At 47.8% G+C, this 25,338-nt stretch overlaps 1 protein-coding gene across 5 annotated transcripts in view; it reads left to right on the top strand.

The window, feature by feature from the left end:
- The window catches only part of LOC146023865 (phospholipid-transporting ATPase ID-like), a 147,142-nt gene that overhangs the window by 108,714 nt on the left and 13,090 nt on the right, over positions 1-25,338 (top strand). For all 5 annotated transcript variants that reach the window (XM_083155404.1, XM_083155400.1, XM_083155401.1 and 2 more), the window contains exons 6-19: positions 582-643; positions 9,287-9,359; positions 12,084-12,154; positions 12,597-12,679; positions 15,309-15,467; positions 15,560-15,648; positions 15,911-16,107; positions 17,999-18,207; positions 18,421-18,464; positions 18,758-18,923; positions 19,228-19,416; positions 19,496-19,611; positions 21,520-21,684; positions 25,059-25,170. In XM_083155404.1, the coding sequence (XP_083011530.1) occupies positions 582-643; positions 9,287-9,359; positions 12,084-12,154; positions 12,597-12,679; positions 15,309-15,467; positions 15,560-15,648; positions 15,911-16,107; positions 17,999-18,207; positions 18,421-18,464; positions 18,758-18,923; positions 19,228-19,416; positions 19,496-19,611; positions 21,520-21,684; positions 25,059-25,170 (1,735 nt within the window). The remainder of the gene's footprint in view (positions 1-581; positions 644-9,286; positions 9,360-12,083; positions 12,155-12,596; positions 12,680-15,308; positions 15,468-15,559; positions 15,649-15,910; positions 16,108-17,998; positions 18,208-18,420; positions 18,465-18,757; positions 18,924-19,227; positions 19,417-19,495; positions 19,612-21,519; positions 21,685-25,058; positions 25,171-25,338) is intronic.

Below are 25,338 nucleotides of genomic sequence, written 5' to 3'. Positions count from 1 at the left end.
AGCATTGTCCTCTGGGTTATATGGAACAGTCTCCTTTTCAGTCATTATGATTGACAGTCCCAGCACTCACTGCTAGGTAATGATATTCAAGGATTCCCTTCAATCGTCTTCTTGTTTTCTGGACTTGGAGTCCCAGTTTATCTATGTATACTGTCATTTAATGGAATAATCCCTTTTTGTGGATTTATACTTAACTCATTCATTTAGTTTTTCAAACATAACGGACTAGGGCATAAATCATCGTTTATACCCAGTCTGTGACTGTCATGACAACCACAGGCATATCTTACATGATATAGTGAGCAGAGAGGCTTTGGGACACTCTTAGGGCTCTAAGTCTTCCATCTCCTCCTCCTGTCATCACATCACCTGCAGACAGCCATACATGACAGAGATTTTTTAAAGGAGATGATGATTTGCTAAGGGGGTCAGGGTGTGTGTGTGTGTGTGTGTGTGTGGGGGGGGTGTGTGTGTGTGTGTGTGTGTGTGTGTGGGGGGGGGGTAACAGAATAATAATAAGTATATCTGCTTAACCAGCTTTGTTGTACTGCTATAGTGATCTGTCTGCTCTCTTATTGCAGTATCGACACAAAAGCGACAAACAGGTCAATAACCGGACAGTCCAGGTGCTCAGCAAAGGAGGGTAAGACTGCTGTATACTTAGGTTTACATTATACAAAGATCAGGGAGGGAGGGGGGGGGGGGGATAAAATGGAGAGTGATAAACCACCAGCCAATCAGCTCCTACCTGCCATGTCACAGGCTGGGTTTGCAAAATGACAGGTAGGAGCTGATTGGCTGGTGGTTTATCACACATACAGATGGTGTTAGTAGCAGTTTCCATATCCCAAATGCCAGGGGCCAGAAGGATTTGGGGTATGGGATGTTTCATTGTTTAGGAATATTTGCTATTTGCATCCCGCTATATAAGACACTGTAACGGAATCTGCTGCGCTATATAAGACACTGTAACGGAATCTGCTGCGCTATGTCATACACTGTAACGGAATCTGCTGCGCTATATAAGACGCTGTAACGGAATCTGCTGCGCTATATAAGACACTGTAACGGAATCTGCTGAGCTATATAAGACACTGTAACGGAATCTGCTGCGCTATATAAGACACTGTAATGGAATCTGCTGCGCTATATAAGACGCTGTAACGGTATCTGCTGCGCTATATAAGACACTGTAACGGAATCTGCTGCGCTATATAAGACAATGTAATGGAATCTGCTGCGCTATATAAGACACTGTAACGGAATCTGCTGCGCTATATAAGACGCTGTAACGGAATCTGCTGCGCTATATAAGACACTGTAAATAAATAAATAAATTGCTGTATTACGTGTTATATACACACAGCTGCGAATGTACTGTATATGCTATGTTTCTGCCCTGTGTACAGAGCTTGCGTCTGTTTATAGTCAGGAAGAAGATGTCCCAATTTGCAGGACCACCCTGATAGCACATCCCACATACACTCATGCACCCTGAGGTCTGGTGCCATCCGGCATCCATAGTTTATATTGCTAATACAAATCATGATTTCTAACTGTGTGTGGAAACTCAGTAACAGTGGTGACGTTATATAAAGATGAAACTGATTGTACTGACTGCTAATTAGCTCGTACTGATAAACAGCAGCTGTCAGTGAGTATGATATGGTAGTGTGATATGACAGTATGATATGACAGTGTGATATGACGGTGTGATATGATAGTATATGACGGTGTGATATGACGGTGTGATACGACAGTGTGATATGACAGTATGATATGACGGTGTGATATGACAGTATGATATGACAGTGTGATATGACAGTGTGATATGACAGTGTGATATGACGGTGTGATATGATAGTATATGACAGTGTGATATGACGGTGTGATATGATAGTATATGACAGTGTGATATGACGGTGTGATATAACGGTGTTATATGAAGGTGTGATATGACAGTATGATATGATGGTGTGATATGACGGTGTGATATGACAGTGTGATACGACAGTGTGATATAAGAGAACGATATGACAGTGTGATACGATGGTGTGATATGACAGTGTGATATGATGGTGTGATATGATGGTGTGATATGACGGTGTGATATGACGGTGTGATATGACGGTGTGATATGACAGTATGATATGATAGTGTGATATGACAGTGTGATATAAGAGAACGATATGACAGTATGATACGATGGTGTGATATGACGGTGTGATATGACGGTGTGATATGACAGTATGATACGACGGTGTGATACGACGGTGTGATACGACGGTGTGATACGACAGTATGATATGACAGTGTGATATGACAGTATGATATGACAGTGTGATATGATAATATATGACAGTGTGATATGACGGTGTGATTTGATAGTATGATACGACAGTGTGATACAACGGCGTGATACGACAGTGTGATATGACAGTGTGATATGACAGTGTGATATGACAGTGTGATATGACAGTGTGATATGACAGTATGATACGACAGTGTGATACAACGGCGTGATACGACAGTGTGATATGACAGTGTGATATGAAGGTGTGATATGATAGTATATGACAGTGTGATATGACAGTGTGATATGACGGTGTGATTTGACAGTATAATACGACAGTGTGATACAACGGCGTGATACGACAGTATGATATGACACTGTGATACGACAGTGTGATACGACAGTGTGATATGACAGTGTGATACGACGGCGTGATACGACAGTGTGATACGACGGTGTGATACGACGGTGTGATTTGACAGTATGATACGACAGTGTGATACAACGGCGTGATACGACAGTGTGATACGACAGTATGATATGACACTGTGATATGACAGTGTGATACAACGGCGTGATGCGACAGTGTGATATGACAGTGTGATATGACAGTATGATACGACAGTGTGATACAACGGCGTGATACGACAGTGTGATACGACAGTATGATATGACAGTGTGATACAACGGCGTGATGCGACAGTGTGATATGACAGTGTGATACAACGGCGTGATACGACAGTATGATATGACACTGTGATATGACAGTGTGATACAACGGCGTGATGCGACAGTGTGATACGACAGTGTGATACGACAGTGTGATACGACAGTGTGATACGACAGTGTGATACGACAGTGTGATATGACAGTGTGATATGACAGTGTGATATGACAGTGTGATACAACGGCGTGATACGACAGTGTGAAATGACAGTGTGATACGACGGTGTGATACGACGGTGTGATATGACAATGTGATATGACAGTGTGATACGACAGTATGATAGGACAGTGTGATAGGACAGTATGATATGACAGTGTGATATGACTGTGTGATATGACTGTGTGATATGACTGTGTGATATGACAGTATGATATGATAGTGTGATATAAGAGAACGATATGACAGTGTGATACGATGGTGTGATATGACGGTGTGATATGACGGTGTGATATGACGGTGTGATACAACGGTGTGATACGACAGTGTGATACGACAGTGTGATACGACAGTATGATACGACACTGTGATATGACAGTGTGATACGACAGTGTGATATGACAGTATGATATAAGAGAACGATATGACAGTGTGATACGATGGTGTGATATGACGGTGTGATATGACGGTATGATACGACGGTGTGATACGACAGTGTGATATGACAGTATGATACGACGGTGTGATATGACGGTGTGATACGACGGTGTGATATGACAGTGTGATACAACGGCGTGATACGACAGTGTGATATGACAGTGTGATATGACGGTGTGATTTGACAGTATGATACGACAGTGTGATACGACAGTATGATATGACACTGTGATATGACAGTGTGATACGACAGTGTGATATGACAGTGTGATACAACGGCGTGATATGACAGTGTGATATGACAGTGTGATATGACGGTGTGATATGATAGTATATGACAGTGTGATATGACAGTGTGATATGACGGTGTGATTTGACAGTATGATACGACAGTGTGATACAACGGCGTGATTCGACAGTGTGATACGACAGTATGATATGACACTGTGATATGACAGTGTGATACAACGGCGTGATGCGACAGTGTGATACGACAGTGTGATACGACAGTGTGATACGACAGTGTGATATGACAGTGTGATACAACGGCGTGATACGACAGTGTGATACGACAGTGTGATACGACAGTTTGATATGACGGTGTGATACGACGGTGTGATATGATAGTGTGATATGACAATGTGATATGACAGTGTGATACGACAGTGTGATAGGACAGTGTGATAGGACAGTATGATATGACAGTGTGATATGACTGTGTGATATGACAGTGTGATATGACTGTGTGATATGACAGTATGATATGATAGTGTGATATGACAGTGTGATATAAGAGAACGATATGACAGTGTGATACGATGGTGTGATATGACAGTATGATACGACGGTGTGATACGACGGTGTGATATGACAGTGTGATACAACGGCGTGATACGACAGTATGATATGACAGTGTGATATGACGGTGTGATATGACGGTGTGATATGATAGTATATGACGGTGTGATTTGACAGTATGATACGACAGTGTGATACAACGGCGTGATACGACAGTATGATATGACACTGTGATATGACAGTGTGATACAACGGCCTGATACGACAGTGTGATATGACAGTATGATATGACAGTGTGATATGACGGTGTGATATGATAGTATATGACAGTGTGATATGACAGTGTGATACAACGGCGTGATACGACAGTATGATATGACAGTGTGATATGACGGTGTGATATGATAGTATATGACAGTGTGATATGACGGTGTGATTTGACAGTATGATACGACAGTGTGATACAACGCTGTGATACGACAGTGTGATATGACAGTGTGATATGACAGTGTGATATGACAGTGTGATACAACGGCCTGATACGACAGTGTGATATGACAGTATGATATGACAGTGTGATATGACAGTGTGATATGACAGTGTGATACAACGGCCTGATACGACAGTGTGATATGACAGTGTGATACGACAGTGTGATACAACGGCGTGATGCGACAGTGTGATACGAAAGTATGATATGACACTGTGATACGACAGTGTGATACGACAGTGTGATACGACAGTTTGATATGACGGTGTGATACGACGGTGTGATATGATAGTGTGATATGACAATGTGATATGACAGTGTGATACGACAGTATGATATGACAGTGTGATATGACTGTGTGATATGACAGTATGATATGACAGTGTGATATGACAGTATGATATGATAGTGTGATATGACAGTGTGATATAAGAGAACGATATGACAGTGTGATACGATGGTGTGATATGACAGTATGATACGACGGTGTGATACGACAGTGTGATATGACAGTGTGATACAACGGCGTGATACGACAGTATGATATGACAGTGTGATATGACGGTGTGATATGATAGTATATGACAGTGTGATATGACGGTGTGATTTGACAGTATGATACGACAGTGTGATACGACGGTGTGATACGACAGTGTGATATGACACTGTGATATGACAGTGTGATATGACAGTGTGATATGACAGTGTGATATGACAGTGTGATACAACGGCCTGATACGACAGTGTGATATGACAGTATGATATGACAGTGTGATATGACAGTGTGATATGACGGTGTGATATGATAGTATATGACAGTGTGATATGACAGTGTGATACAACGGCGTGATACGACAGTATGATATGACAGTGTGATATGACGGTGTGATATGATAGTATATGACAGTGTGATATGACAGTGTGATACAACGGCGTGATACGACAGTGTGATACGACAGTGTGATACGACAGTATGATATGACGGTGTGATACAACGGCGTGATACGACAGTGTGATACGACAGTGTGATACGACAGTGTGATACGACAGTGTGATACGACAGTATGATATGACGGTGTGATACGACAGTGTGATACGACAGTGTGATATGACAGTATGATATGACACTGTGATATGACAGTGTGATATGACAGTGTGATACAACGGCGTGATGCGACAGTGTGATACGAAAGTATGATATGACACTGTGATATGACAGTGTGATACAACGGCGTGATGCGACAGTGTGATATGACAGTGTGATATGACACTGTGATATGACAGTGTGATACAACGGCGTGATACGACAGTGTGATACGACAGTGTGATATGACAGTGTGATACGACGGTGTGATACGACAGTGTGATACGACAGTGTGATACGACAGTGTGATACGACAGTGTGATACGACGGTGTGATACGACAGTGTGATACGACGGTGTGATACGACGGTGTGATACGACGGTGTGATATGATGGTGTGATATGACGGTGTGATATGACAGTGTGATACGACAGTATGATACGACACTGTGATATGACAGTGTGATACAACGGCGTGATACGACAGTGTGATACAACAGTGTGATACGACAGTGTGATACGACGGTGTGATATGACGGTGTGATATGACGGTGTGATATGACGGTGTGATATGACGGTGTGATATGACGGTGTGATACGACAGTGTGATATGATAGTGTGATAGACAATGTGATATGACAGTATGATACGACAGTGTGATACAACGGCGTGATACGACAGTGTGATATGACAGTGTGATATGACAGTGTGATATGACAGTATGATATGACAGTGTGATACGACAGTGTGATATGACAGTGTGATACGACAGTGTGATATGACAGTATGATACGACAGTGTGATACGACAGTATGATATGACACTGTGATATGACAGTGTGATACGACAGTGTGATATGACAGTGTGATACAACGGCGTGATATGACAGTGTGATATGACGGTGTGATATGATAGTATATGACAGTGTGATATGACGGTGTGATTTGACAGTATGATACGACAGTGTGATACAACGGCGTGATTCGACAGTGTGATACGACAGTATGATATGACACTGTGATATGACAGTGTGATACAACGGCGTGATGCGACAGTGTGATACGACAGTGTGATACGACAGTGTGATACGACAGTGTGATACGACAGTGTGATATGACAGTGTGATACAACGGCGTGATACGACAGTGTGATACGACAGTGTGATACGACAGTATGATATGACGGTGTGATATGATAGTGTGATATGACAATGTGATATGACAGTGTGATACGACAGTGTGATAGGACAGTATGATATGACAGTGTGATATGACAGTATGATATGATAGTGTGATATGACTGTGTGATATGACAGTATGATATGACAGTGTGATATGACAGTATGATACGACAGTGTGATACAACGGCGTGATACGACAGTGTGATATGACAGTGTGATATGACAGTGTGATATGACAGTATGATATGACAGTGTGATACGACAGTGTGATACGACAGTGTGATATGACAGTATGATACGACAGTGTGATACGACAGTATGATATGACACTGTGATATGACAGTGTGATACGACAGTGTGATATGACAGTGTGATACAACGGCGTGATATGACAGTGTGATATGACAGTGTGATATGACGGTGTGATATGATAGTATATGACAGTGTGATATGACGGTGTGATTTGACAGTATGATACGACAGTGTGATACAACGGCGTGATTCGACAGTGTGATACGACAGTATGATATGACACTGTGATATGACAGTGTGATACAACGGCGTGATGCGACAGTGTGATACGACAGTGTGATACGACAGTGTGATACGACAGTGTGATATGACAGTGTGATATGACAGTGTGATATGACAGTGTGATACAACGGCGTGATACGACAGTGTGATACGACAGTGTGATACGACAGTATGATATGACGGTGTGATACGACGGTGTGATATGATAGTGTGATATGACAATGTGATATGACAGTGTGATACGACAGTGTGATAGGACAGTATGATATGACAGTGTGATATGACAGTATGATATGATAGTGTGATATGACAGTGTGATATGACGGTGTGATATGATAGTATATGACAGTGTGATATGACGGTGTGATTTGACAGTGTGATACGACAGTGTGATATGACAGTATGATATGACAGTGTGATATGACAGTGTGATATGACAGTGTGATATGACAGTGTGATACAACGGCGTGATACGACAGTGTGATATGACGGTGTGATTTGACAGTATGATACGACAGTGTGATACGACAGTATGATATGACACTGTGATATGACAGTGTGATACAACGGCGTGATACGACAGTGTGATACGACAGTGTGATATGACAGTATGATATGACACTGTGATATGACAGTGTGATATGACAGTGTGATACAACGGCGTGATGCGACAGTGTGATACGACAGTATGATATGACACTGTGATATGACAGTGTGATACAACGGCGTGATGCAACAGTGTGATATGACAGTGTGATACGACAGTGTGATACGACAGTGTGATACGACAGTATGATACGACACTGTGATATGACAGTGTGATACAACGGCGTGATGCGACAGTGTGATACGACAGTGTGATACAACGGCCTGATACGACAGTGTGATATGACAGTGTGATATGACAGTGTGATACGACAGTGTGATACGACAGTGTGATACGACAGTATGATACGACACTGTGATATGACAGTGTGATACAACGGCGTGATATGACAGTGTGATACGACAGTGTGATATGACAGTATGATACAACGGCGTGATATGACAGTGTGATACGACAGTGTGATATGACAGTGTGATACAACGGCGTGATATGACAGTGTGATACGACAGTGTGATATGACAGTGTGATACAACGGCGTGATACGACAGTGTGATACAACAGTGTGATACGACAGTGTGATATGACGGTGTGATATGACGGTGTGATATGATGGTGTGATATGACGGTGTGATACGACGGTGTGATATGATAGTGTGATAGACAATGTGATATGACAGTGTGATACGACAGTGTGATACGACAGTGTGATATGACAGTGTGATATGACAGTATGATATGACAGTGTGATAAGACAGTGTGATACGACAGTGTGATGTGACAGTGTGATGTGACAGTGTGATGTGACAGTGTGATGTGACAGTGTGATGTGACAGTGTGATGTGACAGTGTGATGTGACGGTGTGATATGACGGTGTGATATGATAGTGTGATATGATAGTGTGATATGACAGTATATGACGGTGTGATATGACAGTAGTATAAGAGTATGATTACGTCTTTCTGATGCATTTCACCTGCAGGTTTACTAATGAGAAATGGATGACGGTCCAGGTTGGTGACATCATCAAACTGGAAAATAACAACTTTGTAACGGTGAGTTGTCTGTCCTGTGTGAGGCACATCACTGTCTGTCTGTCCTGTGAGAGGCACATCACTGTCTGTCTGTCCTGTGAGAGGCACATCGCTGTCTGTCTGTCCTGTGTGAGGCACATCACTGTCTGTCTGTCCTGTGAGAGGCACATCACTGTCTGTCTGTCCTGTGTGAGGCACATCGCTGTCTGTCCTGTGTGAGGCACATCGCTGTCTGTCTGTCCTGTGAGAGGCACATCGCTGTCTGTCTGTCCTGTGTGAGGCACATCACTGTCTGTCTGTCCTGTGTGAGGCACATCGCTGTCTGTCTGTCCTGTGTGAGGCACATCGCTGTCTGTCCTGTGTGAGGCACATCTCTGTCTGTCCTGTGTGAGGCACATCTCTGTCTGTCCTGTGTGAGGCACATCGCTGTCTGTCCTGTGTGAGGCACATCGCTGTCTGTCCCCTGTGTGAGGCGCTGTCTGTGTGTCCTTTGTGAGGCACTGTCTATCTGTCCTGTGTGAGGCGCTGTCTGTGTGTCCTGTGTGAGACACATCGCTGTCTGTCCTGTGTAAGGCACTGTCTGTCTGTCCTGTGTGAGGCGCTGTCTGTCTTTCCTGTGTGAGGCGCTGTCTGTCCTGTGTGAGGCACTGTCTGTGTGTCCTGTGTGAGGCGCTTTCTGTGTGTCCTGTGTGAGGCACATCGCTGTCTGTCCTGTGTGAGGCACTGTCTGCCTGTCCTGTGTGAGGCACATCGCTGTCTGTCCTGTGTGAGGCACTGTCTGTGTGTCCTGTGTGAGGCGCTGTCTGTCTGTCCTGTGTGAGGCACATCGCTGTCTGTCCTGTGTGAGGCACATCACTGTCTGTGTGTCCTGTGTGAGGCGCTGTCTGCCTGTCCTGTGTGAGGCGCTGTCTGTGTGTCCTGTGTGAGGCACATCGCTGTCTGTCCTGTGTGAGGCACTGTCTGTGTGTCCTGTGTGAGGCACTGTCTGTGTGTCCTGTGTGAGGCACTGTCTGTGTGTCCTGTGTGAGGCACTGTCTTTGTGTCCTGTGTGAGGCACTGTCTTTGTGTCCTGTGTGAGGCACTGTCTGTGTGTCCTGTGTGAGGCACTGTCTGTGTGTCCTGTGTGAGGCACTGTCTGCCTGTCCTGTGTGAGGCGCTGTCTGCGTGTCCTGTGTGAGGCGCTGTCTGTGTGTCCTGTGTGAGGCACTGTCTGTGTGTCCTGTGTGAGGCACTGTCTGTGTGTCCTGTGTGAGGCACTGTCTGTGTGTCCTGTGTGAGGCGCTGTCTGTGTGTCCTGTGTGAGGCACTGTCTGTCTGTCCTGTGTGAGGCACTGTCTGTCTGCCTGTCCTGTGTGAGGCGCTGTCTGTGTGTCCTGTGTGAGGCAGTGTCTGCCTGTCCTGTGTGAGGCACTGTCTGTCTGTCCTGTGTGAGGCACTGTCTGTGTGTCCTGTGTGAGGCGCTGTCTGTGTGTCCTGTGTGAGGCACTGTCTGTCTGTCCTGTGTAAGGCACTGTCTGTCTGTCCTGTGTGAGGCACTGTCTGTGTGTCCTGTGTGAGGCGCTGTCTGTGTGTCCTGTGTGAGGCACTGTCTGTCTGTCCTGTGTGAGGCACGGTCTGTCTGCCTGTCCTGTGTGAGGCGCTGTCTGTGTGTCCTGTGTGAGGCACTGTCTGTGTGTCCTGTGTGAGGCAGTGTCTGCCTGTCCTGTGTGAGGCAGTGTCTGCCTGTCCTGTGTGAGGCACTGTCTGTCTGTCCTGTGTGAGGCACTGTCTGTGTGTCCTGTGTGAGGCACTGTCTGTCTGCCTGTCCTGTGTGAGGCACTGTCTGTGTGTCCTGTGTGAGGCGCTGTCTGTGTGTCCTGTGTGAGGCACTGTCTGTCTGTCCTGTGTGAGGCACTGTCTGTCTGCCTGTCCTGTGTGAGGCGCTGTCTGTGTGTCCTGTGTGAGGCGCTGTCTGCGTGTCCTGTGTGAGGCGCTGTCTGCCTGTCCTGTGTGAGGCACTGTCTGTGTGTCCTGTGTGAGGCGCTGTCTGTGTGTCCTGTGTGAGGCACTGTCTGCCTGTCCTGTGTTAGGCACTGTCTGTGTGTCCTGTGTGAGGCGCTGTCTGTGTGTCCTGTGTGAGGCACTGTCTGTGTGTCCTGTGTGAGGCACTGTCTGTGTGTCCTGTGTGAGGCGCTGTCTGTGTGTCCTGTGTGAGGCACTGTCTGTCTGTCCTGTGTGAGGCGCTGTCTGTGTGTCCTGTGTGAGGCGCTGTCTGTGTGTCCTGTGTGAGGCACTGTCTGTCTGTGTGTCCTGTGTGAGGCGCTGTCTGTGTGTCCTGTGTGAGGCGCTGTCTGTGTGTCCTGTGTGAGGCACTGTCTGTCTGTCCTGTGTGAGGCACTGTCTGTGTGTCCTGTGTGAGGCGCTGTCTGTGTGTCCTGTGTGAGGCGCTGTCTGTGTGTCCTGTGTGAGGCGCTGTCTGTGTGTCCTGTGTGAGGCACTGTCTGTGTGTCCTGTGTGAGGCACTGTCTGTGTGTCCTGTGTGAGGCGCTGTCTGTGTGTCCTGTGTGAGGCGCTGTCTGCGTGTCCTGTGTGAGGCACTGTCTGTGTGTCCTGTGTGAGGCACTGTCTGTCTGTGTGTCCTGTGTTAGGCACTGTCTGTGTGTCCTGTGTGAGGCACATCGCTGTCTTTGTGTCCTGTGTGAGGGAAGTGCTGTATATACTGTCACACCTGACCCATCCCCTCTCCTGGTGCTCTCTTCCCTTTAGGCAGATCTGCTGTTACTGTCCAGCAGTGAACCCAACAGCCTGGTGTACATAGAGACGGCGGAGCTAGATGGGTAAGTGCCCGGGAAGAGACCCACGGGGCCTGTGTGGGGTCCAGCAATGGCTTACCCTGTTCTGCCATTGTGCACTGTACTGTGGGGGTCATACATGATCATTCCTGCAAATCCCTTAGTTACATGCGCCTCCTGTGAGGGCTAATCTTACTAAAGGTTCTAAAACTGAAAAGAGGTGATATTGCCCATAGCAACCAATCAGGTTCTGGCTGTCATTTTCTTGAATGCAATTGTGAAATGATAGACAGAATCTGAGGGTTTCTATGGACAACATCACCTCTTTTTATCTTTAGTAACCTTAGCGAGGCGGAGGCACCGGTAGTGGGGGGATGTTGCGGAGGGTAGATGACTACATCTGCCCGTATGTGTGTCTGACCGCAGCGTGGCGGCTGCACCAGGTCTCAGTCTGCGTGTGGCCAAATCTGACGAAGATCTCTTCCAGGGAGACGAACCTGAAGGTGAAGCAGTCGCTGACGGTGACCAGCGAGATGGGAGAGAATCTAACCCAGCTGTCAGAGTTCAATGGTACGTCTGTCCCTATCTGTAGGCTTACATACACCTGTGTCGCTGCAAGTAACATGATGTGAGGCAGCAGGAAGCCACAGACTGAGAGTTATATAGTGGGAGGAGCAGGGTCTCCAGCAGCACAGAGTATATCAGGAGATGAGGGATGTGTCAGTGAGGACAGGGCTGCATGTGACAGGGGCAGTGACATGATGTGAGGAGAGGAATGGGGGCAGCAGGAAGCCACAGACTGGTAGTTATATAGTGGGAGGAGCCGTGTCCCCAGCAGCACAGAGTATATCAGGAGTTGAGTGATGTGTCAGTGAGGACAGGGCTGCATGTGACAGGGGCAGTGACATGATGTGAGGAGGGGAATGGGGGCAGCAGGGAGCCACAGACTGACAGTTATATAGTGGGAGGAGCAGGGTCCCCAGCAGCACAGAGTATATCAGGAGATGAGTGATGTGTCAGTGAGGACAGGGCAGCATGTGACAGGGGCAGTGACATGATGTGAGGGGGGAATGGGGGCAGCAGGGAGCCACAGACTGATAGTTATATAGCGGGAGGAGCGGGATCCCCAGCAGCACAGAGTATATCAGGAGATGAGCAATGTGTCAGTGAAGACAGGGCTGCATGTGACAGAGGCAGTGACATGATGTAAGGAGAGGAATGGGGGCAGCAGGAAGCCACAGACTGGTAGTTATATAGTGGGAGGAGCCGTGTCCCCAGCAGCACAGAGTATATCAGGAGTTGAGTGATGTGTCAGTGAGGACAGGGCTGCATGTGACAGGGGCAGTGACATGATGTGAGGAGGGGAATGGGGGCAGCAGGGAGCCACAGACTGACAGTTATATAGTGGGAGGAGCAGGGTCCCCAGCAGCACAGAGTATATGAGGAGATGAGGGATGTGTCAGTGAGGACAGGGCTGCATGTGACAGGGGCGGTGACATGATGTAAGGAGGTGAATGGGGGCAGCAGGAAGCCACAGACTGAGAGTTACATAGTGGGAGGAGCAGGGTCCCCAGCAGCACAGAGTATATCAGGAGAGGAGGGTGGTGTCAGTGAGGTCAGGGCTGCATGTGACAGGGGCGGTGACATGATGTAAGGAGGTGAATGGGGGCAGCAGGAAGCCACAGACTGAGAGTTACATAGTGGGAGGAGCAGGGTCCCCAGCAGCACAGAGTATATCAGGAGATGAGTGATGTGTCAGTGAGGACAGGGCTGCATGTGACAGGGACAGTGACATGATGTGAGGAGGGGAATGGGGGCAGCAGGAAGCCACAGACTGAGAGTTACATAGTGGGAGGAGCAGGGTCCCCAGCAGCACAGAGTATATCAGGAGATGAGGGATGTGTCAGTGAGGACAGGGCTGCATGTGACAGGGGCAGTGACATGAGGGGAATGGAGGCAGCAGGAAGACACAGACTGAGAGTTATATAGTAGGAGGAGCAGGGTCCCCAGCAGCACGGAGTATATCAGGAGACTAGTGATATGTCAGTGAGGACAGGGCTGCATGTGACAGTGCAGTGACATGATGTGAGGAGGGGAATAGAGGCAGCAGGAGGCCACAGACTGAGAATTATATAGTGGGAGGTGCAGGGTCTCCAGCAGCACAGAGTATATCAGGAGATGAGTGATGTGTCAGTGAGGACAGGGCTGTATTTGACAGGGGCAGTGACGTGATGTGAGGAGGGTAATGGGGGCAGCAGGAAGCCACAGACTGAGAGTTACATATATAGTGGGGAGGAGCAGGGTACCCAGCAGAACAGAGCATATCAGGAGATGAGTGATGTGACAGGGGCAGTGACATGATGTGAGGAGGGGAATGTAGGCAGCTGGAAGCCGCAGACTGAGAGTTATATAGTGGGAGGAGCAGGGTCCCCAGCAGCACAGAGTATATCAGGAGATGAGTGATGTGTCAATGAGGACAGGGCTGCATGCGACAGGGGCAGTGACATGATGTGAGGAGGGAATGGAGGCAGCAGGAAGCCACAGACTGAGAGGTATATAGTGGGAGGAGCGGGATCCCCAGCAGCACAGAGTATATCAGGAGATGAGTGATGTGTCAGTGAGGACAGGGCTGCATGTGACAGGGGCAGTGACAGGATGTGAGGAAGGGAATGGAGGCAGCAGGAAGCCACAGACTGAGAGTTAGATAGTGGGAGGAGCAGGGTCCCCAGCAGCACAGAGTATATTAGGAGATGAGTGATGTGTCAGTGAGGACAGGGCTGCATGTGACAGGGGCAGTGACATGATGTGAGGAGGGGAATGGGGCAGCAGGAAGCCACAGACTGAGAGTTATATAGTGGGAGGAGCGGGATCCCCAGCAGCACAGAGTATGTCAGGAGATGAGTGATGTATTGGTAAGCCTGTGACAGAGGCAGTATTGTGATGTAAGGAGAGTTATGGAGACAGCTGGAAACAACATACAGACATTTATAATTGATGATAATAGAGTTATTGGTTTATAAGGAGCCCCTAAGTTACAAGGAAAGCAATTTAGTTATGTTGCTGGGCTGATACAGAAGTGATTGTATGTTAATTAGGTCAAATATATTTTGACTGGAATTGCCAATCTGTATGTTTTATTTTATAATAATATATAGATTACACTTACATTGGTGGTGATTTGTATCCTGATTCCCCCTAGGTGAGGTTGTGTGTGACGCCCCCAATAACAGACTGGACACCTTCACAGGAACTCTGACCTTTCAAGGGGATAAATACTCCCTAGACAATGGGAAGGTTCTGCTGCGCGGCTGCACCCTCAGGAACACGGATTGGTGTTTTGGCATGGTCATCTATGCCGGTCAGTAGAGCAGGAGCCTTTCCTAGAACTTGGAGTAGTTCAGTAGGACAGGATCAATGTACTCACGGACCCCTCTCTCATTCCATCCCTAGGACCTGACACTAAACTAATGCAGAACAGTGGCCGGACCACTCTAAAAAGAACCAGCATCGACCGACTTATGAATATCCTGGTCCTTTGGGTATGCGTCACATGACCTTGATAATGGGGCATCTACAGAAACCCCTGTTAGCTCTGTAACTCAGCAGAACGTGGATGTATTTTATTGGTAATGCCGGCCGGCCCTCTCTAGCTCTCCATGCTGGCAGCAGATAGAGAAGCACCACCTTGGCTATAGCTTCAGTAGATTGTAGTTTTCTGGCATTCTCCGGTAAAGACCTGCTGTGATTCTATCGCTGTTACTAGGATTAACTCTTATAGACCTCTTCCCTGTTGTCTGGCAGATCTTTGTCTTCCTGGCGGTCATGTGCATCATCCTGGCTATTGGAAATGGAATCTGGGAGTCCAAGCAAGGCTATTACTTCCAGGTGTATCTGCCATGGCCAGTGGATGTCCAGAATGCCGCCTTCTCAGGGTTCCTCATGTTCTGGTCGTACCTCATTATCCTGAATACTGTGGTACCAATTTCACTCTATGTCAGGTAATAACTCATCTATATTCCAGACATCCATCTAACCATCCACCCACCCATCTATCTATCCATCAGACATCCATCTAACCACCCATCTATCCATCAGACATCCTCCCACCCATCTATCCATCAGACATCCATCTAACCACCCATCTATCCATTAGACATCCATCTAACCATCCATCTATCGTGCAGACATCCAACCACCCATCCATCCATCTATCACCCAACTATCATCCACCCATCCATCCTTTGTTCAGCTATCCACCCATCCACCTATTCACCCATCTATCATCCATCCACCAATCCATCATTCATATATCCACCCATCCATCTATTGTCCAGACATCCAACCAATCATCCACCCACCTAGCTATCCATCTATCTGTCTATCTATCATGCATCCATCCATCATCCAGACATCCAACCACCCATCCATCCATCTATCATGTATCCATCTATCCATCGATCTATCTATTGATCTATCGTCCATCCATCCATCGTTCAGATATCCAACCATCCATCTATCATGTACAGTATCCATCTATCATCCAGACATCCAACCTCCCATCCATCATTCAGATATCCACTCATCCATCCATCTATCATCCCTTCACCCATCCATCATTCAGATAGCTACCCATCCATCAGTCTATCGTCCAGACAACCATCCTCCCATCCATCTATCCATCCATCTATAGTCCAGACATCCAACCACCCACCCATCCATCCCCACCCACCCATCCATCCACCCATCCATCCACCCATCCACCCATCCATCGTTCAGATATCCACCCATCTATCCATATATCTTCCAAACATCCATCAAACCCATCAATCCAACTATTCATCTATCATCCAGGCATCCATCCATCTACTGTCCATCTATCTATGTATTGTCTTCCATCCATCTATCATCCAGACATCCATCTACCCATCCATTAATCTATCATCCATCCATTCATCCACCCACCCATAAACCCATTGTCCAGACACCCACCCATCTGTCCATCTATCATGTATCCATCCATCATTCAGATATCCAACCATCCATCTATCATGTATCCATCTATCCATCGATCTATCTATTGATCTATCGTCCATCCATCCATCGTTCAGATATCCAACCATTCATCTATCATGTACAGTATCCATCTATCATCCAGACATCCAACCACCCATCCATCATTCAGATATCCACTCATCCATCCATCTATCATCCCTTCACCCATCCATCATTCAGATAGCTACCCATCCATCAGTCTATCGTCCAGACAACCATCCTCCCATCCATCTATAGTCCAGACATCCAACCACCCACCCATCCATCCACCCATCCATCGTTCAGATATCCACCCATCTATCCATATATCTTCCAAACATCCATCAAACCCATCAATCCAACTATTCATCTATCATCCAGGCATCCATCCATCTACTGTCCATCTATCTATGTATTGTCTTCCATCCATCTATCATCCAGACATCCATCCACCCATCCATTAATCTATCATCCATCCATTCATCCACCCACCCATAAACCCATTGTCCAGACACCCACCCATCTGTCCATCTATCATCCATCTACACACCAATCCATCCACTCATCCATCCATCACCCAGACACTCTCCCACCCATCCATCATCCAGACATCCATCACCCAGACACCCACCCATCCATCATCCAGACACTCTCCCACCCATCCATCCATCCAGACATCCATCATTGAAGGCGTTATTGTACTGTTTCTCTTCTACCTTTGCTAGAACTCCCCAACAATCGTCACCTCTACTAGTATAAATAATTCCTATTAACTTTGAGTAATTTTATCTATAGAATTCTACCCAATTGTGTCTTTTGCCTTCTATATGTATCATCTCCTCTCCTCATTGCCCTCAGTGTTGAGATCATCCGGCTGGGTAACAGCTACTACATCAACTGGGACCGTAAGATGTATTACCCCAGGAAAGACACCCCAGCCGAGGCCCGCACCACCACTCTCAATGAGGAGCTGGGGCAGATCAAATACATCTTCTCCGACAAGACGGGGACTCTGACCCAGAACATTATGACCTTCAATAAATGTTCCATCAACGGCAATTCCTATGGTGAGTGTGATCAAATACAAGACTTTGGGAATGTCACAAATACACAATACAGTGAGAACACCACAAATACACAATACATTCAGAACTCCACAAATACACAATACAGTCAGAACACCACACCCACCACCCCTCACCTCCTCAGCATTATATATCTGTATCCTCTGCTTGTGCGCTGTATCTCTCCCTTCCTGAGACCCATCTTATCTATTCCAGGTGATGTCTTTGACTACGCGGGAAACCGTCTGGAAATAAATGAGGTAAAAGTTCTAATGCTGATCCTGTATTTCCCAGTGGGGTTATAAGCTTCCTATATTAGTGACAGCGCTGTAGGGATGAGGAAAACGCCACTAATAGATATTCTTTTGTTCCATGTTCTGCCAACAATTTGCGACAATCACTCAGTCGCAAGGCTCCAAAGCCACCAACGCATTAACTCGCTATGCAAATTGCACCAGTTATGGCTAATGATAAAATGGCCCCTCAGGCACCCCTTAGAGGCACTGAGGAAAGGCCCTGAACCCTCAGTAAAACATCTCCCTCTCCTTCTCAGTACACAGAAAAGGTAGACTTTTCCTACAACCCGCTGGCAGATCCCAAGTTTGCTTTCCACGATCACCGTTTGGTGGAGTCGGTGAAAATGGAAGACAAGGCCGCTCAAGAGTTCTTCCGGCTGCTGGCGCTGTGCCACACGGCAATGATGGAGGAGAAGAAGGAAGGTGAGGTGGAGTCATTCTTCTATGGAGTGTGAGATGGACCCCTCAAAAGTCTAGGCTTCTAGCTTGCTCAATGTAGTCTAATAGCTCCAAGCTTCATGCCACAGTATTCTCCAGTGTTTGGTATTTAAATATTTATTGCAGCCCCGTAATTTGTATTACCCCATGCACGGGCCGATGTGGCCAACTCAACCCTTACGGGAGCACTGATAATATTTAATAGGATAATGATACTCGTTGGGAAAGGGATTTCCCAGGATTGTAGGCAAGTCCTCTACTGACATTTCCAACCTTGTCTCATTCCCAGGGGAACTGGTTTACCAGGCCCAGTCCCCGGATGAGGGGGCGCTGGTGACTGCTGCCAGAAACTTTGGCTTTGTGTTCCGCTCTCGCACACCGGACACCATTACTGTGGTGGAGATGGGGAAGACCAAGGTGTACGATTTACTGGCCATATTGGACTTCAACAATGAGCGGAAGAGGATGTCTGTGATTGGTGAGTCTTGGGGTCATAGCTGGGTGACAGCCTGTATGCATTGCCGCGTTTTTCTAATTCTCGTGTCTCCTGGTGACAGTGAGGAGCCCAGAGGGGCGTCTTACCCTATACTGTAAGGGGGCCGACACCATTGTGTACGAACTGCTGGATCGCTCCAGCGCAAATCTGAAGGAAGTGACGACTGACCATCTGAATGTAAGTCCTGAGGGGCCTGTGTGTGGGGATGGCAATCGATGGTCTATGACCAATGTTTACTACATTTACCATCGATGGGTGAAAACCAGATCGTTTCCCACTTTAGATGATACAGGGCTATGGAACTTTGTTTTGTTCTTCAAGGTTTCGGGACACGGAGCCTGGCTCTACACCTCGAACACCCGTAATGCTCCGCATCCCCCTCTCCCCTTCCTACTAGATTGTAAGCTCCTCCGAGTAGGGCCCTCTTCCCTCCTGTTGTCAAAGCCCACTTCTCTTCACATGTCACTCACAGCTCTCCTTTACTCCAACACTCAGTGACCATCTTCGTCTGCATACTCATCTCCATCATTGGCCTCAAGCCTCTAGTTGTATGTTGATTGAGTCCTCACTACTTACATTTAAGCTGTAATGTGTATTGAACTGTGGTGCTCTTTATTTGTACTGTATTTTTGTTATTTATTCAATGTTATGCCAAGTTTTGTCTCCCTGTATTGTTCCTTTGTACGGCGCTGCGAAACACTTGTGGCGCCTTATAAATAAAATTATAATAATAATAATCCCCAGAACATTAACCACTAAAGCAAGGGTGACCATCGGTGGGTGAAAACATCGATGGTTCACACCCTCGAGGTTATCCATCATTGGTACCATAGCTAATGACCGTACCTGTGTGTGACACCAGTGACCTCACAGTTCCGTAACTCAACCCCAGAGCCATAGAGACTGTAGCAGCGCCATGAGAGCGGAACGGAAGCTCAATAAATATATCATATAAATGTCATATATGTAGCACGTTTCAGCCTCATCTCCCGCTTAGCTATCACATACCCTCAGGAGCACATCATCTGCGCTTTATATCTTTTTGCTGAGCAGACTGTAATGTTCTATTTTGGAAGCATTTTGACAATAAGGTGCCACATCTGCATAAAGACATCTCGATATGTCACATCCTCTAGCCATAATACATTACTCTATTAGCCACTCCCATAGGGACATCACAAATATATTGAACTAAGTGACACTATATTAGCCACTCCCACAAGGACATCACACACATATTGGACTAAGTGACACTATATTAGCCACTCCCACAAGGACATCAAACACATATTGGACTAAGTGACACTATATTAGCCACTCCCACAAGGACATTGCACATATATTGAGCTAAGACATGCCATATTAGTCACTCCCATAATGACGACATACATATTTTGAGCTAAGTGACATTATTAGCCACTCCCACAATGACATCACACTTTTTTTGTGCTAAATGACACTATTTTACCCATTCCCACAATGACATCACACATATATTGAGCTGTGACACTATACTGGCCACTCCCACAATGACAACACACATATGTTGAGTTAAAGGATGCCTTATTAGCCACTCCCACAATGATATCCCACATATATTGAGCTAAGTGACACTATATTAGCCACTCCCACCATGACATCACAGATATATTAAGCTAAGTGACACTATATTCGCCACAACGACATCACACATATATTGAGCTGTGACACTATACTGGCCACTCCCACAATGATATCACACATATATTGAGCTGCAGTAAGTGACACTATTAGCTATTCTCACAATGACATCACACATATATTGAGCTAAGTGACACTATTAGCCATTCCCACAATGACATCACTGACAGATATTGAGCTAAGTTACGCTATCTTAGACACTCCCACAATGACATCACACTTACGCTATCTTAGACACTCCCACAATGACATCACACTTATACTGAGCTCAGTGACACTGCATTAGCCACCCCCACAATGACATCACTGACAGGTGTACATGAACACCTTTTCCACGTGTCTCTTTATTATTTTCATATTGTAATAACTGTGCTCGCCCCGTCTCCCCTTCTGGCTGCGTTGCAGGAGTTTGCAGGTGAGGGTCTCCGCACCTTGGTCTTGGCGTATAAGGACTTAGACAAGGACTACTTTAACAACTGGAAGAAACGGCACCATGAGGCCAGTACATCCATGGACAACCGCGAGGAGAACCTGGCGGCATTATACGAGGAGATTGAGAAGGACTTGCAGGTTTGTATCCCCCTCGCACAGACATGGGGGGCTGCAGTGTGGTAGAGATCAGGGGGGCTGCAGTGTGGTAGAGATCAGGGGGGCTAGCCTCCTAGGGCTGCAGTGTGGTAGAGATCAGGGAGGCTAGCCTCCTAGGGCTGCAGTGTGGTAGAGATCAGGGGGGCTGCAGCGTGGTAGAGATCAGGGGGGCTAGCCTCCTAGGGCTGCAGTGTGGTAGAGATCAGGGAGGCTAGCCTCCTAGGGCTGCAGTGTGGTAGAGATCAGGGGGGCTGCAGCGTGGTAGAGATCAGGGGGGCTAGCCTCCTAGGGCTGCAGTGTGGTAGAGATCAGGGGGGCTAGCCTCCTAGGGCTGCAGTGTGGTATAGATCAGGGGGGCTAGCCTCCTAGGGCTGCAGTGTGGTAGAGATCAGGGGGGCTAGCCTCCTAGGGCTGCAGTGTGGTAGAGATCAGGGGGGCTGCAGTGTGGTAGAGATCAGGGGGGCTAGGCTCCTAGGGCTGCAGTATGGTAGAGATCAGGGGGCTAGCCTCCTAGGGCTGCAGTGTGGTAGAGATCAGGGGGGCTGCAGTGTGGTAGAGATCAGGGGGGCTGCAGTGTGGTAGAGATCAGGGGGGCTAGCCTCCTAGGGCTGCAGTGTGGTAGGAGGGTTAGGGTTAGAGATCAGGGGGGCTAGCCTCCTAGGGCTGCAGTGTGGTAGAGATCAGGGGGGCTGCAGTGTGGTAGAGATCAGGGGGCTGCAGTGTGGTAGAGATCAGGGGGCTGCAGTGTGGTAGAGATCAGGGGGGCTAGCCTCCGAGGGCTACAGTGTGGTAGAGATCAGGGGGGCTAGCCTCCTTGGGCTACAGTGTGGTACAGATCAGGGGGGCTGCAGTGTGGTAGAGATCAGGGGGGCTGCAGTGTGGTAGAGATCAGGGGGGCTAGCCTCCTAGGGCTGCAGTGTGGTAGGAGGGTTAGGGTTAGAGATCAGGGGGGCTAGCCTCCTAGGGCTGCAGTGTGGTAGAGATCAGGGGGGCTGCAGTGTGGTAGAGATCAGGGGGCTGCAGTGTGGTAGAGATCAGGGGGCTGCAGTGTGGTAGAGATCAGGGGGGCTATCCTTCTAGGGCTGCAGTGTGGTAGAGATCAGGGGGCTGCAGTGTGGTAGAGATCAGGGGGGCTATCCTTCTAGGGCTGCAGTGTGGTATAGATCAGGGGGGCTAGCCTCCGAGGGCTACAGTGTGGTAGAGATCAGGGGGGCTAGCCTCCTTGGGCTACAGTGTGGTACAGATCAGGGGGGCTGCAGTGTGGTAGAGATCAGGGGGGCTGCAGTGTGGTAGAGATCAGGGGGGCTGCAGTGTGGTAGAGTTAACGGGGGCTAGCCTCCTAGGGCTGCAGTGTGGTAGAGTTAAGGGGGGCTAGCCTCCTAGGGCTGCAGTGTGGTAGAGTTAAGGGGGGCTAGCCTCCTAGGGCTGCAGTGCGGCAGAGATCAGGGTATTTGTATTGGCTGTATCGTTACTGTGTAACTTCTATTACGGGACGGAAGATTTTCCCACAGATTATATGTTATGTGTCCATAAATAACTGGGATATTCCTGTCCTTATTTATAAATACACAGGGGGCTATTTACTAAGCTGGGAGAGAGATATGACAGGGCCTGGTTGGTTGGTACTTTGGGACCGATTCAGATCTGTTCATTCGAACTTTCTGAAGGGGAGAAAAATATAACTCATTCTCCTTCGGCGGGACGCTGACCTGTTCAATAGGCTGTGAGTTTTCGCAGCCTAGTTCACAGGTCTGAATCAGGCCCTTTACCTATGTACACTTTATCTCTCTCCCAGGCTTAGTAAATAGACCTCTAAGCGTTTAGTAAACTCATCCCACATTCATGCAACGCGGTAATGCAGGAGCTCAGATGGGACTGCCTTGGGTGACTGGCAGGTCGGGCTTCCAATAGGAAGTCACTGCCAGTCACCGTGAAGCCCCTGCAGTCTCACAGACTATTTGTGTAATGTCAGTGTTATGTATTTGGCCACACCTAGTGTTGCCATGGGAGCTGGGGGTGTGGTTTCCTGGATACAATGGTTCTTGTACAACATAGCAACAAAGTTGTGTAGATCGCTAGGGATAATTGCCGTGTGTAATATACACCAGCAGCCACTACGGTGGAGGGATGCCGCCCTCCAAACAGCAAAGGAAAACAATTCCGTTGTGCGCTTAGTGCATATATGAGGAAACAATCAGCTGTTACTCACACACATGAGGTAAAGATGGGTGTTCCTGTATGTGGGTGTAAACACCATGGGGCACCAGAAGCATAGAGATGGGGGTTTCAGTGTCCACACTCCTTACTGACTGGGCACTTTAGGAGACTCCTGGAGCGCTAGCTGTGTGCGCCGTAGTTTCCCACATAAGATGATGCAGCTCCACTGGATTTTACCTTGGGGCCATAAACTGCCCCTAGTCACCGCCGATATCACACCATACAATGTCAGTGGGCCATGGACGTGATTATACGCACGCGCCGAACATAGGCACGCTACCCACCAATGGCTACATCTGTACATGACCGCAATCCGCCTGCCAATACAGTGATCTGTGTCTGATTCCACTGATTAACTCTCTCTCTCTCCCCCTCTTACTCCCCCTCCCCCCTCTTACTCCCCCCTCCCCCATGTCTCTCGCTCCTCCCCCCCTCTTACTTCCCCTCCCCCAATGTCTCTCTCTCTTACTCCTTTCCCCCTCTTACTCCCCCTCCCCCCATGTCTCTCTCTTACTCCTTACCCCCCTCCCCCCATGTCTCTCTCTCTCTCTCTTACTCCCCCTCCCCCCCTCTTACTCCCCCTCCCCCATGTCTCTCGCTCCTCCCCCCCTCTTACTTCCCCTCCCCCAATGTCTCTCTCTCTTACTCCTTTCCCCCTCTTACTCCCCCTCCCCCCATGTCTCTCTCTTACTCCTTACCCCCCTCCCCCCATGTCTCTCTCTCTCTCTCTCTCTCTTACTCCCCCTCCCCCATGTCCCTCTCTCTTACTCCTCCCACCCTTTTATTCCCCCTCCCCATGTCTCTCTCTCTCTTACTCCCCCATTTCTCTCTCTCTTACTCCCCCATTTCTCTATCTTACTCCCCCATGTCTATCTCTCTTACTTCCCCACCTTACTCCCCCTCCCCCCATGTCTCTCTCTCTCTTACTCCTCCCCCCTCTTACTCCCCCTCCCCCATTTCTCTCTCTTACTCCCCCATGTCTATCTCTCTTACTCCCCCACCTTACTCCCCCTTCCCCCATGTCTCTCTCTCTTACTCTTCCCCCTCCCCAATGTCTCTCTCTTACTCCCCCTCTTACTCCACCCCCATGTCTCTCTCTCTCTTGCCCCCCCCCCCCCCCCTCTGTTTCCTCATCACAGCTGATCGGGGCATCTGCTATAGAAGACAAACTCCAAGACGGGGTTCCCCAGACCATCGAGACCCTCACCAAAGCCGACATTAAGATTTGGGTCCTCACAGGAGACAAACAAGGTACCGGATCAGGATGATTGGCGCGCACAATAGACCCCTGTTCCACGGGTCTGATTCCGGTGCTTGTCAGGCCGACAGTGTGCTGCATTATGAGCATGTGTAACATTGATGTGTGTATGGGAAGGCTGCTGTTGTGTTGCCGTGTTACTCGGACACTATTATAAGCTA

This window comes from Crinia signifera, chromosome 1 (assembly GCF_055691185.1).
Source record: "Crinia signifera chromosome 1, ASM5569118v1, whole genome shotgun sequence".
Classification (NCBI taxonomy): Eukaryota; Metazoa; Chordata; class Amphibia; order Anura; family Myobatrachidae; genus Crinia; species Crinia signifera.
This window is presented reverse-complemented; position numbering and strand designations above follow the sequence as displayed.